The sequence below is a fragment of the Mirounga angustirostris genome, unplaced genomic scaffold (assembly GCF_029215605.1).
Source record: "Mirounga angustirostris isolate CCGP_5_RB_7025 unplaced genomic scaffold, mMirAng1.0.hap1 SCAF_17, whole genome shotgun sequence".
NCBI lineage: Eukaryota > Metazoa > Chordata > Mammalia > Carnivora > Phocidae > Mirounga > Mirounga angustirostris.
The window spans coordinates 50814824-50830940 of NW_026991725.1; the positions used below are offsets into that span (position 1 = coordinate 50814824).

The following is a 16117-nucleotide window of genomic DNA, read 5'->3' on the forward strand; positions in this document are numbered from 1 at the left end:
GATGTTGCAAAGTAGAAACTTCCAGTATGCATGTGCAGAATTTCTTTATGATAGGTGCCCAAGATTGCTCTTCTGTCTGGTACGTGCATTTTAACTTTATAAAAAGTGTCAAGCTGCTCTCCAGACTAGTTGTATATATTTTCTCTCTGACCAGTAGAGCATGGATGCCTGTTTCCTCCTAACCTCGCCAGCACCCAGTTTCCCTGACATACTGGTTTTTGCCAGTGGGTGTGAAATGAAATCTCATTGTTTTCTTTCCCTTTTTACTTGTGACCTTGCGCATCTTTTCGAGGGTTTACTGGCTATACCTCTTCTGTGAGTTGCCTCTTTATGTAGTTTGCCCTTTTGCTCTGGGGCTTTTGGTCTTTTTCTTATGGATTTGTAAGAGATCCTTTTATATTCTGGATACTAACCCTCTGTTCATTATATGGATTGTATGTACCCTTTGAAGTCTGCATCTGACTTGTGTCATGCTGATTTAGTTTAAATGCTGTAAAACTTAACAGTTCTTTTTAATGCTCTGTGCTGTTTTAGACATTTTGTTCTATTCAATATGATAAAAATTATCTCCTGCATTTTGTTTTTAAATTATTACTATTTGGGGGCACCTGGGTGGCTCAGTTGGTTGGGTGTCTGTCTCTTGGTTTCCACTCGGGTCATGATCTCATGGGTCGTGGGATCAAGCCCCATGTCAGGCTCTGTGCTCAGTGGGGAGTCTGTTTGGGATTCTCTCCCTCTACCCCTCCCTCCAACTCTCTCTCTAATAGATGGATAAATCTTTAAAAAATAATTACTGTTTGACTTTTCATATTTATGTATTTAATCCACCTAAAATTTATTTTTTAAAGATTTATTTATTTGAGACAGAGAGAGGGGGGGGCTGGGGGAGGGGCAGAGGGCGAGGGAGAAAGAGAATCTCAATCAGACTCTGCGCTGAGCACAGAACCCAGCGTGGGGCTCGATCTCATGCCCCTGAGATCATGACCTGAGCCAAAATCAAGAGTCTGATGCTTAACCAACTGAGCCACCCAGGTGCCCCTAAAATTTATTTTTATATAGAGTTCTAATTTTAATTATTAATCTTAATACTGAATTGTCCTAACATTACTTATTGATTAATCAGTCTCAAGGCTGCAACCGATTTTTAATATCAATTTCCTGTTTATAATTGGGTCTGTTTCTAAGGTGTTACCCTCAGTGTTCTATTTATTTGCCCCATACCAGTTTCACATTGTTTTAATTAACATAGTTTTATAAGGAGACTTGATTTCTAGTAGGGCAAATCCTTCCCTCTGGTTCTTCTTCAGAAATGTCAGGGCTGTTGTTTACCCTTTGCTCTTCTGTATACATTTTAGAGTATGCTTGTCAGGATCAAGAAAGAAATCCATTTGATTTTTTGTTGTTGTTTTTGTTGTTGGAATTGCAGATTTATGATGGGGGTAATACTGAGTCATCCTCCCCTGAGCACAATTTCTCTTTCTGTTTATTTAGGGTTTTGTTTATGCCCTTCAATAGTATGTTTCCGTTTTTATACTAAGATCTTGCACATCTTTTCATATATTACTACCTGCCTTATAGTTTTTGTTGGTATCCTAAATAACTTTTAAAGTAACATTTTTGGGGGGGGGCACCTGGCTGGCTCACTTGGTAGAGTGTGCGACTCTTGATCTCAGGGGTGTGAGTTCAAGCCCCATGTTGGGTATAGAGATTACTTAAAAACAATAAAATCTTTAAAAAAAAAAAAAGATTTTAAAAAGTAAAGTAACTTTTCTTGGCTTGAGTACAGATGCCCTTTTATTTCCAGTTTGATTTGTATCCAGCAAGCTTGTTCTTGAACATGCTTGTGAGTCCTGATGGTTTATGTATGTATTCTCTTAGATTTTCTATGTAGAAAATCAGATTTTGAACAATAATTTTATTATTGCCTTAACTATTCTTATACATTTTCCTTTTCTTGATTTTTTGCATAGTCTAGGACCTCTTGTATAACATTGAATAGGAAACATGATGGCAGTTATGCTTGTCTTGTCCTGATTTGAAAGAGAATATTCTAGTATTTCACCATGTGGTATAATATTTGCTTTGGGTCTGCAATAGACATCTATTATAGGTTAAGAGAAATCTTATTTATTCCTAGTTTGCTAACAGTATTTGGAAATTTTATGTATCTCTGTAATGGTGATATTGTATTAGGTCTTTAATCTATTAATGTAGTGAATTATTTTCATAGATTTCTCAAAGACTTAACCATCATTGCTTTTCTAGGACAAATGCTACCTGGTCATCATATATTTATTTTTATATATTTAGTTGGGATTTTTTAAAAGATTTATCTAACATATACTGCCTGACTAATACAGGATTTTATTTAACTTTCAGAACTTTGTAAGAATAATCTTGTAAAAATCTTGTAAAAATAATTAGACATACTTTAAAAGTACATTTCTATTACTATGAAGTTGAGTGTTCATATGTTTGCCAGTCTTATTTGTACAAACAAAAAAGTAAATATAGTGTTGATGTACATTTCTGTTGCTACAAGTGAGATAAAGCATATGTTCATATATTTAAGAGATATTTGTATTTCCTGTACCATGAGCTCTCTTTTTGTATCTGTCACCATATCTTACAATTGTATTATTAACTTTTTCCTGTAATGGTGGAGAGTTTCTTTACATATTAAGGAGATTAGTTATTTAACTATAATTGGAGGAAATATGTATTTTCCTTTTTCCACCTTTTTAAAATTTTTGGATGAGAACATTTAAGTTCTATCTCTTAGCAAATTTCAGTTATACAGTACAGTGTTATTATACATTAGATCCTAAGACCTTATTCATTTTTTTTTTAAAGATTTTATTTATTTATTTGACAGAGAGAGACATAGCGAGAGCAGGAACACAAGCAGGGGGAGTGGGAGAGGGAGAAGCAGGCTTCCTGCAGAGCAGGGAGCCCGATGTGGGGCTCGATCCCAGGACCCTGGGATTACGACCTGAGCCGAAGGCAGACGCTTAACAACTGAGCCACCCAGGTGCCCGACCTTACTCATCTTATAGCCAAAAGTTTGTGCCCTTTTATCATATTCTCTCTATTTCCTTCAACCCCCAACCCCCAGCAACCGCTTTCTACTCTGTTTCTATGAGTATGACTGTTTTTTTGGTTTTTGTTTTGTTTTGTTTTCTTGGGGGGTTTTTTTTGTTGTTTATTTTTTGGGTTTTTTAGATCCCATGTATAAGTGATACCATGTGGTATTTTTCTTTCTCTGTGGCTTATTCCACTTAGCATAATGCCCCCTAGGTTTACCATGTTACTACAAATGACAGGATTTTCTTTTTTTAAAGCCTGGATAATATTTCTGTATATATATCACATTTGTTTGATCCATTCATCTGTTGATTGGCACTTAGGCTGTTTTCATATCTTAGCTATTGTGAATAATGCTGCAATGAATAGAGGAGTATGGATATTTCCAAGATCTGTTTTTTTTTTCTTTCAAATATATACCCAGAAGTGTGATTGCTGGATCACATGGCACTTGTTCTACCTTTAATTTCTTCAGTTTCTCTGTACTGTTTTCCATACTGGCTGTACCAGTTTACATTTCCATCAACAGTGCACAAGGATTTCCTTTTCTCCACATCCTCATCAACACTTATTATCTCTTGTCTTTTTGATAATAGCCATCCCAACAGGCATGAGGTGATATCTCATTGTGATCTTCATTTGCATTTCCCTGATAATTAATTATATTGAGCACCTTTCCATGTACGTGTTGACCATTTGTATGTCATCTTTTAGAAACATATTTTAATTGGTTCTTTGGTTTTGCTCTTGTTATACTTTGCCTATGTTTTCACCATACCATTTTTTCCATTTTTTATATAATTTTTTATTTGTACATAAAATGTGTCAATTTATATTTACCAGATTTATCTTTCTTTTAAAACATACCAACTTTGAGTTACACTTAGGAAGACCTTCCCCACTCAGAGGTTATAAAAATATTTTCCTCATGTCTTCTGCCATTTTTATGGTTTTATTTTTTATAGTTAAGTATTGATCCATTTGGAATTTATCCTAGTGTGCAATGGAGTATAAGGATCCAACCATAGTTGTTGTTTTTTTTTCCAGATCCCAGTTTTCCTAATACCATGTATTAAATGTTCATTTTTCCCCATTGATTTTAAGATGTCATACTTATCATATACTAGATTCCCTAAAACCATCCTTGCTCTCTCCCTTTCTTCTTTAATAGAAAGGTATAGCTCATTCTTCATCAATTTACGGATTTATCTGTATTTTTCTCATGGCCCTTTTCACTTGTGGTTTTATATTATAGGTATTTTACATCTGTTTTATTTCTCCTACTAAATATTAAGTTCCTCAGGAGCAAAATTCTTACTAACAGTAGTTAGTAAATAAATGCTTTAGGCAAAAGAAGTAAAGAGAGTTGAAAGCTCTTGTGCTACAGGCTGCTGGCCCAGGACAAAATGGTGCCATGTACCCTGTTCCATTCTTTAAAGTATCATCTCTCCACCTGCACTGAGTTAGGAGTAGATATGGCATCTGTCCAATTCCACCAGCAAGAGTGGTGGAACATGGCCAAAAAATCATAGGCCCTGTGTCCCAAGTTTGGATAGCCTCTCATGTCCTATTGTATCATGCAGAGAGATGTCAAAGCCACCCATCTGTGTTCCATTTCTCCCAGGAGAGATCCCAGACCTCTACTCTGATGATGAAGTCGAAAACATCATAAACAATGTGAGAAATGAAGTCAAGAGCCAAGGTCTTGTTGACAACAGAGAGAACTGTTGGAAGTTTTTTATAAATCGGGTCCGACGACAACTGAAGGTATAGAAGGATTTACGGCCCAGGGTAGGCGGACCAGAGATGGTTCTTAAGAGCCTCTGCTGATATTTTGGACACAGCTGCCCTCATTGATTATCCTGGGAGTGGACAGGGAAGGTGGATTGCCCTTCTTCGCCTGAGCAATTTTGCAAGGCTGCCCTTCTCATCTGCTTCAAGGGCAGTAGCCTCCCTCTTGCCTCATGCAGTCCCAGCATTCTTAATTTCTTGGCTAGAAGCCTGGCTAGTGTTGACAGATTTTTTTCTTCCTCTGTTGGATGTGTTTCCCAACTTCCTGGGAAATAAAGAACCCAAAGCCATATCTCTCTATGAGTATCTCCCTGATACTTTCTTGGTTCTCCCCGCCCTTCTGATTCCTCAGGTGACTCTCTGTTTTTCCCCTGTGGGAAACAAGCTGAGAGTCCGCAGCAGGAAGTTCCCAGCCATTGTGAACTGCACGGCCATCGACTGGTTCCACGAGTGGCCTCGGCAGGCACTGGAGTCCGTCAGCCTCCGCTTCTTACAGAACACAGAAGGCATTGAGGTGAGAGAGCAAAGGAGACACTCTTCAAGTTCCTCTCTACCTCAGGTACAAGGAATTCCATGTCCAGAGTTTTAGGGTTCAAGTTCAGGCTTGGATAGAGTTGTCGGAGCAGAACTTTCCATGTGGTGAGGCCATGAGTAGGGTGGGCCGTCACCTCCAGTCTTCATGTCCAGACAGTCACTTTGTTTCCCACTCTTTGATTTCAGCCCACAGTCAAGCAGTCAGTTAGCAAGTTCATGGCTTTTGTGCACACAAGTGTCAACCAGATGTCTCAGTCTTATCTGAGCAATGAGCAGCGCTACAACTACACAACTCCCAAATCATTCCTGGAGTTCATCAGACTCTACCAGAGCTTGCTGCGCAGAAATGGAGAAGAGCTCAAGTCCAAAATGGAGCGTCTCGAGAATGGGCTGCTGAAGCTTCACAGCACGTCTGCACAGGTGGGTGATGGTCTAATGTTGCTCCTGCCTTCAGAGCACTGAGAGGGAGTGGGAGCGCTCCATTCCAGGGAACTAGATGGATCACAGTCCAGGCCTGAGAATCATGTATGGTTTTCCAGAAACTGTTCACCAGAAACTGTTCCAAGAGTTAAGGCTGAGCTCTCCCTGAGGAGGGTCACACTCTCAGCTTCAGGTCTGGTCTGCTCCCAGGTACTGATGATGGAATCCTCTGGAGCACCTCTTCTCTTTTGCTTGTTACCCCTCTCCCCCTCTTCTGCTACCTTCCTTTCCTCTCCAGTCTGCTTCCCTTCCATCTTCAAAACCAAAGAGAAGTATCTATACCAATTTTTCTTTTATTTCTTTGTATTGTCTGTCAAAGCATCATCAGAACCTGATTTCTTAAATCCTGTCTCATTTCTTGCATTTTCTTCATATATTCCCAAGTGGTTGGCCATCGAAAGAAAGTCCCTGTTGTCCTATCCTCGTAATATTTTTCTACTTACTCTTCCAAAGGGAACATGCCTATCAGACATTGCTGATCCCTTGATGGCCCCCTTCTGTGCTCTGTTTGCCCACAGCAGAGTCAGCTGGTGGTGTGGTTTTCCTGGATTTGCACCATTAAACTCAAATTGTGATCAACTTTAATTCTTGGGCATCCCGTGTTCCTGTAGATATCTAAGCCTTTTGCTTTGTCATCATTACAGAGCTTTGCCTTTGACATAACTGTTGAATTTGCTTCTTCTGACTTGTCCTCTCTCCCCACTTTAGTTTCTTGAATCGTAGGTGCAATATGTCTAGAGGATTTCAGCTCATTTATTGGGATGCAGTGAGCCCTTGCAATCTGTTCACATAGAATTTCTTCTGCTTGGGCCATTTTTCTTCTGTTATCTGGTTTCATTCATCTGGTTTGGCCTCTCCTCCAGGAGCAATTTTTGCCAATGGCTTCTCTGTGCCCTGTATCTATTATGTCCTCACTCATTGATCTCATCCTTTTGGCTTTTTTCCCTCTACATTCTAGGAGAGCTTTTCAAGTTTATCCTCAACAATTCTAATTTAATAGTGGGTAACATTGCTTCTGCTTCTTAGGTTTCCAGTGAAGACTCTAATTATGCTCTTACATTTTTAATATCCTAACAGCCCTTCCTCACCTCATCCTTTTCTCCTTCCAACACATCCTATTGCTTTTTTTATTTCAGCCTGTTTGCCTGCAACCATGTCATTGACACCATCCTATGATAGCGGAGAGCTCTCTTGATGTTTTTTCTAGATCTGATAGTGTGCCATTTTCAGACCTGTGTCCTTCTTCTTAAGTCTCCTAGATTCTTTTCCCTTCCTTGTTCTGTATTTCTATGAAGACCCTTTTTTTATTTTTCTTTATTTACCCAGTGGCATGGTGAGATCTGTTCAAATTCAGTGTTTGTCCACATGTGACATGTGACAATTGTCCATGACACTACTCTGTGTCCATTTGTGCTGTGACCACACCCCTTCCCAGAGCTATAGTTCAGGGACACAGATCCCAGCCAAAGCCCTAGCTGTTTACCTGGCATGTACCTTTGTTGTAGAAAGGTAGCATCTTCTCTCCCAACACTTTTCAGTACTCTCAATCTCTGAACTTCTAGAAAACAGCATGTGATAGAATCCCAGAATGCAGTCCTATCAGATTATTTTTAACATCTGTTGCTTTTTCCTCTTCCTGTCTCCCCCCACCCCACCTACAGTGCCCTCAGAATACTGTCCCCCCAGCAGCACCTGTTCTCCCTCTGCTCACCTATCCTCTGGAAATTATCGATCACCCCAGGAGAAGACTGGTTATACCTTAGGTGAACCCAACTCTGCCTGCACATGGTTAGTGGAGAAACCTCCCCAGTCCCGGCATCAGTTTTGGTTTCTTCTCCTTCAAAATTCTCTACGTCAACAAGTCATGCGTTCATCTACCAGATACCTAGAAACCAGGGAGTTACCTTAGATTCCTCCCCTTGTCTCAGTTAAGAATTAACAAATTCTCTACTTTTTTATGTATCTCTTAAATATACCCCTCTTGCTGTCTCCCTGTTTTCAACACTTTGATTTAGGTGTTTAGGTAATACTTATTACCTTGATTATTTCAACACATTGAACTCCACAACATCCCCCCCCATCCTGAACCTGGGTCGCCAACAACTTCTTGCATCGCCCATCAGGCCGAATACTTGGGGTTGTCCCTGACTCTTCTCATTTCTCTCTTTCACACACCTTGTGCCCAAACATCAGAAAATCGCTATTGGCCCTAACTTCAGATAAGCCCAGGATCCCACCGCTGTGCACCTCCTATGCTGCCACTCCCCTGATCTGGGCCACCGGCGTCTTTAACCCGGACAACCAGGGTACCTTTCTAGCTCATTTGCCTGCTTCTCCTTTTGCCTCTCTTTGGTCCATCATCAACAGAGTAGCCAGAATGATCCATTCAAAGCATAAGTCAGAGCATGTCACTTTTCTGCCCCAAACCCTGAGATGGCTTCCATTTCCCTCATTAAAATGGCGCCCAGGCTCCTCTCCCACCACACCCTGCAGACTCTCAGACCTCATCTCCTGCTACCCCATGCCCACGATATTCCTCTCTCTCTGGCCATGCCGCTGCTTTGCTCTCTCCTCAGACAACACCAGGCCTTTGCACTGGCTGGTTCCTCCCCCTGGATGTTCTTCCCTCTCTCATCCTGTGGCTCACTCCCTCATCTCCTCCTCTTTGCTCAAATGTCACCTTCTCATTGAATCCTACTCTGATGACCCCGTTTTCAGTTGCAACCCCACACCACCCCTGCATCCCTTATTCTGCTCTACCTTATCTTTTCCCCATAGCATTTACCCCCATCCAACATGTAATATACTTGTTACCTTTCTTTGTTGGTGTCTGTCTCCATCCGTTAGACATAATCTCCATAAAGACCAGGATCCTCATCTCTTTGGTTCACCGATGTGTCTAAAGCAGCACTTGGACAGAGTGGGCACTCATTAAATATTTGTTGAATGAATGAATGAATGAATGAATGAATGAATGAATGAATGAATGCATAGCATTCTGCTTAGTATCCCCCACTGTATTCTGGAAGTACTATACAACAGAAATATCCTGCCAGTCATATATGCAAATTAAATTTTCTAGTAGCTGTATCAAAAGAAGTAAAAGGAAATAAGTGAATTTTATTCTAACCGTATATTTTAATTTTACATAATTATATATTTTAAGAGTACATTTTATTTAAGCCAACACATCCAAACTCTTATTTTAATAGGTAATCAATGTATAAAAATGTTATCAATGAAGTATTTTTTTTTTCTTCAAGTCTTCAAAAACTAGTGTGTGTGGTTATATTTACAGCACATCTCCTGGGGGACAAGCCACATTTTAGGTGCTCATTCACTACATGGGGCTGGTGGCTACCAAACCAGACAACACAGCTCTGGCCCAGCCTCTGTCCTGCTATTGGAGGGATCTTTGCTCAGACCATAAGCTTGAGTCTTCTCTTCTGCAGACTTTAATGTTTTAGATACTACATTGCAGATTCTCTGAACTTCTCTAGAACTTTCAAACTGTATCCTTGCCCATGTGCCACCCTTTCTTCCTCCCACCTACCCCCTTGCAACCCTGGCATCCAGTACTTCCAAATGGTTGTAGTTGCCCCAAATCTCCATAGCTAGTTCACGTCTCCATGTCTTTAGGTGCACCCCCACCCCTTGTCAGCTTGTCACTGTCGATGCCTACACAGTTTGCTACCCCTGCTCCCAGAAGCCCTTTTTAAGCTCTGAGCAGTTGTGCCTTCCAGTCTTTGTGGTTCCATCCCTGAACTGTGTTTCTCCTCTTGTGTATTTCATGCTATACCATCAGCAGTCATATAAGCGCAGAAACCAAGATTCATTGGCACATAGTAAATGTTCTATAATTGTGTAGATAAAGGGACATATGGGTAGATGACAGATGGCCAGGCAACCAACCAAATGAGCACGTTCTAAAGTCACCTATAAGCTCAGAGTGGGGGTGGAGGACGGGTCCCCCAATACTGTGTACATGGTGTGTATTTCATACTAATGGATGGTTATAAGGATGATTCTTCTTGTAAAAATGGTATCAACTTGGCTTCCTAACTGTGTTAAAAACCCTTCATCTGAAATTGTTCCTTGGGTAGAAAAAGCCCCTAAGTATATCATCATAATCTTGGTATAAGGGTAATGATTTGAATTATGTGGTATCACTGTCCTACTACCCACTTAGGACAGTTTTTGGGATTCATAATCTAGTGGGAGTGGGCTAAATGAATATCACAACTCTGGCTCAGAGGGACTCCAAATTTCTTTAGCAACAATAGCAGTATTAGGAGTAATAATTATACTGGTAAGAGTGATAATAATGAATAATTATATAATCACCTAAAGTTGATAAATTTTAAATATAATTTCATGCTTAGCCTCAAGTGGTCATAAAGGTAACTTTATTTTTCTATAACTGAATTTAACTCAGCTACAGATCCATCTTTTTCATTTAAGAGTAGAAAGTTCTTCTTTTTAATAAAGATTATTTGAGAAAGAGAGAGAGAGTGCATGGGTGGGGGTGAGGGGCAGAGAGAGAGGGGAAGCAGACTCCCCACTGAGCATGGAGCCCAGCACAGAGCTCAGTCCCTTGATCCTGAGATCACGACCTGAGCCAAAACCAAGACCTGGACACTCAACCGACTGAGCCACCCAGGTGCCCCAAGAGTAGAGAGTTCTTAATCTTGCATTTCAGGTTGCCTTGGTCACTTCAAGTTAAAAGCTCAGTCTCTGGAGGGCAGTCAGTTCAGAGTCTAACTCTACCTTGGGGCTGTTTCCCTGTGAAGGGTCGTTTGCTCCTTCCCATCTGGGTGGTGGTGGTGGTGGTGGTGTTTTCAAGAGGCAGCTGGTGAAGCCACATGGGTCTTTGGGCAGCATCAACTGCCTTTGCTCCTGCTGCAGATGAGAGCTTCACAGCTGGCGTCCCTTCTGTTCTATTCTTCTCTTGGCACAGTCAGAACTCCCAACTCTGACTTGGGGTCTCACTCTGTCACCTCCTGGCATCTTCAGAACCTCCTGTCGTCCTCGCTCTGTATCTGGCTCAGGGGTACTCATGAAGAAGAGGGGCTGTTGGATTGAAGAAATGTTCAAAAAGGCCTATAGGTTGTTACCAATTCCCTGCATATAAGATTTACTCCTCAAGTCTGTCTGTCTGGAGACTCTTAAATTCAATTTATCCTGGGGTTTCAAATAATCTCAGGCTACCAAATTTACCTGAAGTTGACGGTTCAATAATTTACCATGATTATCCATCAGGACTCTTTCGGTTGCAAGTGAAAAAAAAAAAATCGATTTCACTTAGCATGAAAGAAAGAAAAGGAAAAGACAGGAGAGAGGGAAAAAAATTTTTGAGATTACATGATATATTTATCAGGATCCTTTTGATGGCAGCTGGCCAAAATTCAATGGAAGTTGGTTTAGGCGAAACAACAACAAATAAAACCAAGAAAATTCAGAGACAGAGCTGAATTTGGACAGGGCTGGAGCTAGACCCTCACTAAATGTCCCTGTTCAGGCAGGCAGGATTTTCTGCCAAGTTCCTGGATAAATGGTCAGTGGCTCTGATTGGCCTCTTCCGATCATCGGTCTGCCCAGACTTGAACCATTCTCTGTGACTTGGATATTCTCCTTGGCCAAGCGAGGGTCAAAGGACAGCCACTGGAGTTGGCTCCACGCAAACTATGAGGACTTGGGAAGGGAGCGTTCCCCAAAGGAAATTCAGACTCTGTTTCCAGAACAGGGACGAGAAGTTTTTATTAGGCAGGCAACCATGGGTCTACTACAGATGGGGAACCTCTCATCTAAGAGGAGAGTCTTTGTGAAGTGTTGAATTCATATGAGAACATGGTGGGTGACCAGAGGGACTCAGAGGAACAAGGAAAATATCTCTGGGCTTCCAGCCCTCTGCACAGTAGGGATTGCTGTGGATTATACCAGGTTCTCTTTCCTCCTCCTGTGGCTCTGAGGAGAAGGGCCTGGGAAGCTTAGCCTTTCTCTTTAGCATCATGTTCCTGATCCTTGAAGAAGGGAGGGTCTCTCACCACCAGCCTATTGTCATCCCACTCAGTTGACAACCCCCCCCCCATGAACATTCTTGGGGCTGGCAAGACTGAGGAGAGGCTCTCTTTGTTGGTTGTGACACTGTCCTTCTTGATCCTCCTATCCGGGGGTGGGGGTGGGTGTCTAAAGAGGAAGAGAGCCAAAGAGGGGCTCAGATGCTTTGAATAAAGGAAAAGAGAAGAGGAAGTTTTAACGTGACCTATTTCAACATCCCATTCTATTGCAGAAGAGCCATAAAATGAGCCTGACTGACGCCCTCTCTTTAGCTTGGTGGGGAGCAGCCTCATTCTGACCGGCGGGACCCTCACGTCACAGCTTAAGAGCCATAAAGCTCCCGTTCACAGTGCTGGTGATTATTTACCTTGGACCCAAGGTCATCAGCCCTATCTGCAGTCAGCAAAACAAACAAACAAATAACAACAGGAAGAAAAAAACACACCACACCAATTTTCTCAAATCTCCCAAGGTTTAAAAAGGAACAAAAAGTTACTGGTGTGTTTGCTGACTCTGGTGATTATGTGGTTCAATCATTTTGATTTACAATTGCATCTTTGTCCTTGAAGAAATAAGTCCCTGCAGCCTAACAACGGGAGAGAGAAGTGGATTAACCTTCTAGCATGGGCATGTAAGACTCGTTCTAGGGAGCAGGCCTTCATTTGAGGTTAACAAAAAGTCTCCAGTTCCATGAATACACAAAATTAAAGAGCATTCTCTCCTCCTGCGGCCCCCCCCCCCCACTTTCCTTTTCTTTTCTTTTGATCTGCCATGGAAAGGGAATTATCGGCAGCGTCTAAGCCTCTGTTTTATTTTTCCCCTTCTGCATTTTGCATCATAAAGCATTCGAATCTGCTTGGCATGTTCCAGGAGCTCTGAAGTAATCTTTGGTTGTTGCATGGAAGTGGACTGCAGGAAAATGAGAGGAGGTCATCCTGCAATGTAAAGTTTATGGGCCGTATTGCAAAGACAAATGGCTTTTTTACTTCCCAGAAAGAAACAGATCTGAGGAGGCTTCTCTTTGCGTGTGAAAGGGCCATAAACCAGGCCAGTGACTCTCAGACCCAGAGGTGGGCATCTACATCACCCCGAGGGCCTATGAAAACACAGATCGCCAGGCCCACCTGCAGAATTCCTGATTCAGTAGATCTGGAGTGGGCCCGAGAGTTTACATTTCTAGCAAGTACCCAGGGGATGCTGTTGCTGGGGCTGCTGGTCCTGGGACCACACTCTGAGAAGCTGCACACTCCACTGAACTGAATGTACAGAGAAAACCACTCCTCCTTCTCCAGCGGATCAGAGAAATAGACGGTTTCCTACATAGTGATGTTCCCAATACTTCATTATTTCCTCCAAAGTGCGTATGAATCCAGAGGCTGGATGGAGAGCCCCACTGGATTCTGGTCTGGGCCACTGGAATTCTCTGCTGTCCGGCTGTAACCTGGTCATCTCTCTCATAAGGATTGTGGGAATAAACTAAGACCAACCTAGTAAGAAGCTAATGCTCTCTCTTCAGAGCTCGCTCTAGCAAGGGGGTCAGCCACCCAGCACCTGGGTTTTGGTAGAGACTCAAAGGCAGGCAGAGGTGTGGGGAGAGCTTCACAGTGAGAAGAAACGAAAGGCGTCAGGTGTGTCCCAGTGGAGGCTGGTGGCCTACAGAAGCTGGTGGTGGGCGCACTAGGATTGGGCATCCTATGTGATCAGTTAGGGGAGCATGTTTGACCTTCTCTGGTGGGTCCTAAGTGGAAAGCAGGGACAAAAATTAAGGAAGGTGTCCACTATTAATCACATTCTGGCCATTTGGGGCCGATTGTTACTGAGGTTATTTATTGTTTGTCTTCCTGGATTGTTGCGGAGACGGGAGTCTGACTTCCTACAAGACTGACTGACTTACAGCAGGCTGGCTTCCTGAGCTAGTGATGGTACATAATGGGTCGGTCTCCTGGGCACCGGGAGGGTTACAGTTGTGGGTTAGAGTTCTACTTTTATATATGCTCTGGCCACTGTCTGTTCACACATTCAGTCTCTCCAGATACACAGTAGATACTCGCTTTTTATCACTTGCTAAATTCTTGGCATACCCCACGTTGGCCGATGTCCATTAAATAATGACCGATTTTTAGGACATGCCCACTTGTGTGGAAAGTATTACTTGAGGCACGCGGAGTTTTATAAGACACGGGCACCGATGTCCCTGAGAAGCAGCCTAAGTCACATGGGCATCAAGGAGAAAGAAAGGTCAGGGTGTGTGTTGCTTAGACTCTTCTACCACATTTACTGTAGAGGGAGGAGGAAGAGGGAGTCCAGGGTCCCTCTCCTCTCCTGGCTCAGGGCACTTGGCCCCAGAGGAGAGCTCAGCTTTGCACCTTCCTTCACATCAGGAGTTGGCATTTTTCCCTGGGGGGTCAGATCCCCGGGCCTCCCCCGTCCAAATTCTTGTTGCTCCCCATAAACCCGGGGCTTCTCTGCTGCAGGTGGATGGGCTGAAAGCCAAGCTGGCCGCCCAGGAAGGGGAGCTGAGGCAGAAGAATGAAGACGCGGACAAGCTGATTCAGGTGGTTGGCATAGAGACGGACAAGGTGAGCAGAGAGAAGGCCATGGCAGACGAGGAGGAGCGGAGGGTGGCCCTCATCATGCTCGAGGTGAAGCAGAAGCAGAAGGACTGTGAGGAGGACCTGGCCAAGGCGGAACCGGCGCTCACGGCAGCCCAGGCGGCTCTCAACACCCTCAATAAGGTAGGAGGATGGTCTGTCCCATCTGCTTACCCCTCCCCGCCCAGGGGTGGGGGGGAGGGGAGCGGCTCCAGTGACCCAGACAGCACGCTACCCTGGCGTCCCAAAGAGATCCAAGGGCAAAGTTGGAGGGTTTAGGGATCCAGCTGTCACTGGCTTATTCATTCAGGAAACACTCATTTATTTTATTTTTTAAAGAATTTTTCTGTATTATTTATTTGAGAGACAGAGAACAAGCATGAACAGGGGGAGGGGCAGAGGGAAAAGCAGACTCCCCACTGAGCAGGGAGCCTGATACGGGGCTCGATCCCAGGACCCCAGGATCATGACCTGAGCTGAAGGCAGACACTTAACGACTGAGCCACCCAGGCGCCCCCAAACATTCATTGAAACTGACGACATACCGACCGATGCAATCCCAGGGATGTGAGTCTTAGAACCAACCAGAACAGGAGATGCCGACTAGTCCAAAGGAGAACTGACTTGCCCAGAGTCACTCCATATTAGAGCCAGACTTCAACTCACACCCTCAGAATCCAAGTCCAGAGACCTCCCAGCTGTGTACCCCATGGTCATTTCACCCATTACAAGCGACAGGACACATGAGCCTTATAAAACCCTGAGAAAATACTTAAGATAGGAGACGAAAACACATGTTAGCTCCAAAATATGAAAAAAAAAAAAAACCTAGGTAATCAAAATTAGCAAATATTCAAACGCCAACAACACGTAACTGTGTGTCCATTAAATTCAACTTCTATACGTAACCATTTGGTAGACGAAGAATGACTTCTGAGATGTATTCACGAGGTACTTTTATTTAGGTTCCCTGGAGATGTACTCCATGTATGTGTGTCCTGGAGGGGGGGTGGTCAGCTACTTCTTCCTTCTATTTTTCACCATTAAGCTGCTTTCCCATTTGGATAACCGTGGCTGAGAGGCAAGGGCAGAAAGGAAGAGCAGGGGGCAGACAGACTCTGGTCATGAGCAGCAGATGTCAGAGGGGGACCAAAAAGCTGACCCTTTCTCTGTTGGGATGCTCACGTGGAGATCCCCCGCTCAGTCATCGGGGTCTCCCCCCTGCAGGGTGCTTTCTCTTCCATTCACTTGGACCCCTTGGCCCATGCTGGTTCTGCCAACACATCCCCCCTTGAAGGCAGAGCAGGGGGGACTCAGGAGCAGGTCTCACGAAAAATTCTCTCTGCCTCTGCTTTGACACCCTCAGGGCAGGTGAGGCATTTGAGAGGCAGACACACTGGCCTTCTGAAACCTCCCCGCCTCACTTTGGCATCTGGCGGTTTCAGGCCTGGGCAAATCTAAAAAGGAATTAGGAACGCTGTAGAATCCTGTGACATATAATTCCATGTAAATTGTAATTTGAGAGATAAGTGCATTCTAGGATTTTTTACGAAGGATTCTAGGATTATGCATTCCAGGAT

General features: G+C 43.3%; 1 protein-coding gene across 1 annotated transcript in view; it reads left to right on the forward strand.

Annotated features, from left to right (window-relative positions):
* Positions 1-16117, forward strand: part of DNAH9 (dynein axonemal heavy chain 9) — a 336543-nt gene that overhangs the window by 206472 nt on the left and 113954 nt on the right. Inside the window, exons 46-49 of the mRNA XM_064583354.1 lie at positions 4709-4851; positions 5228-5389; positions 5596-5829; positions 14421-14681. Coding sequence (XP_064439424.1) covers positions 4709-4851; positions 5228-5389; positions 5596-5829; positions 14421-14681 — 800 coding nt within the window. The remainder of the gene's footprint in view (positions 1-4708; positions 4852-5227; positions 5390-5595; positions 5830-14420; positions 14682-16117) is intronic.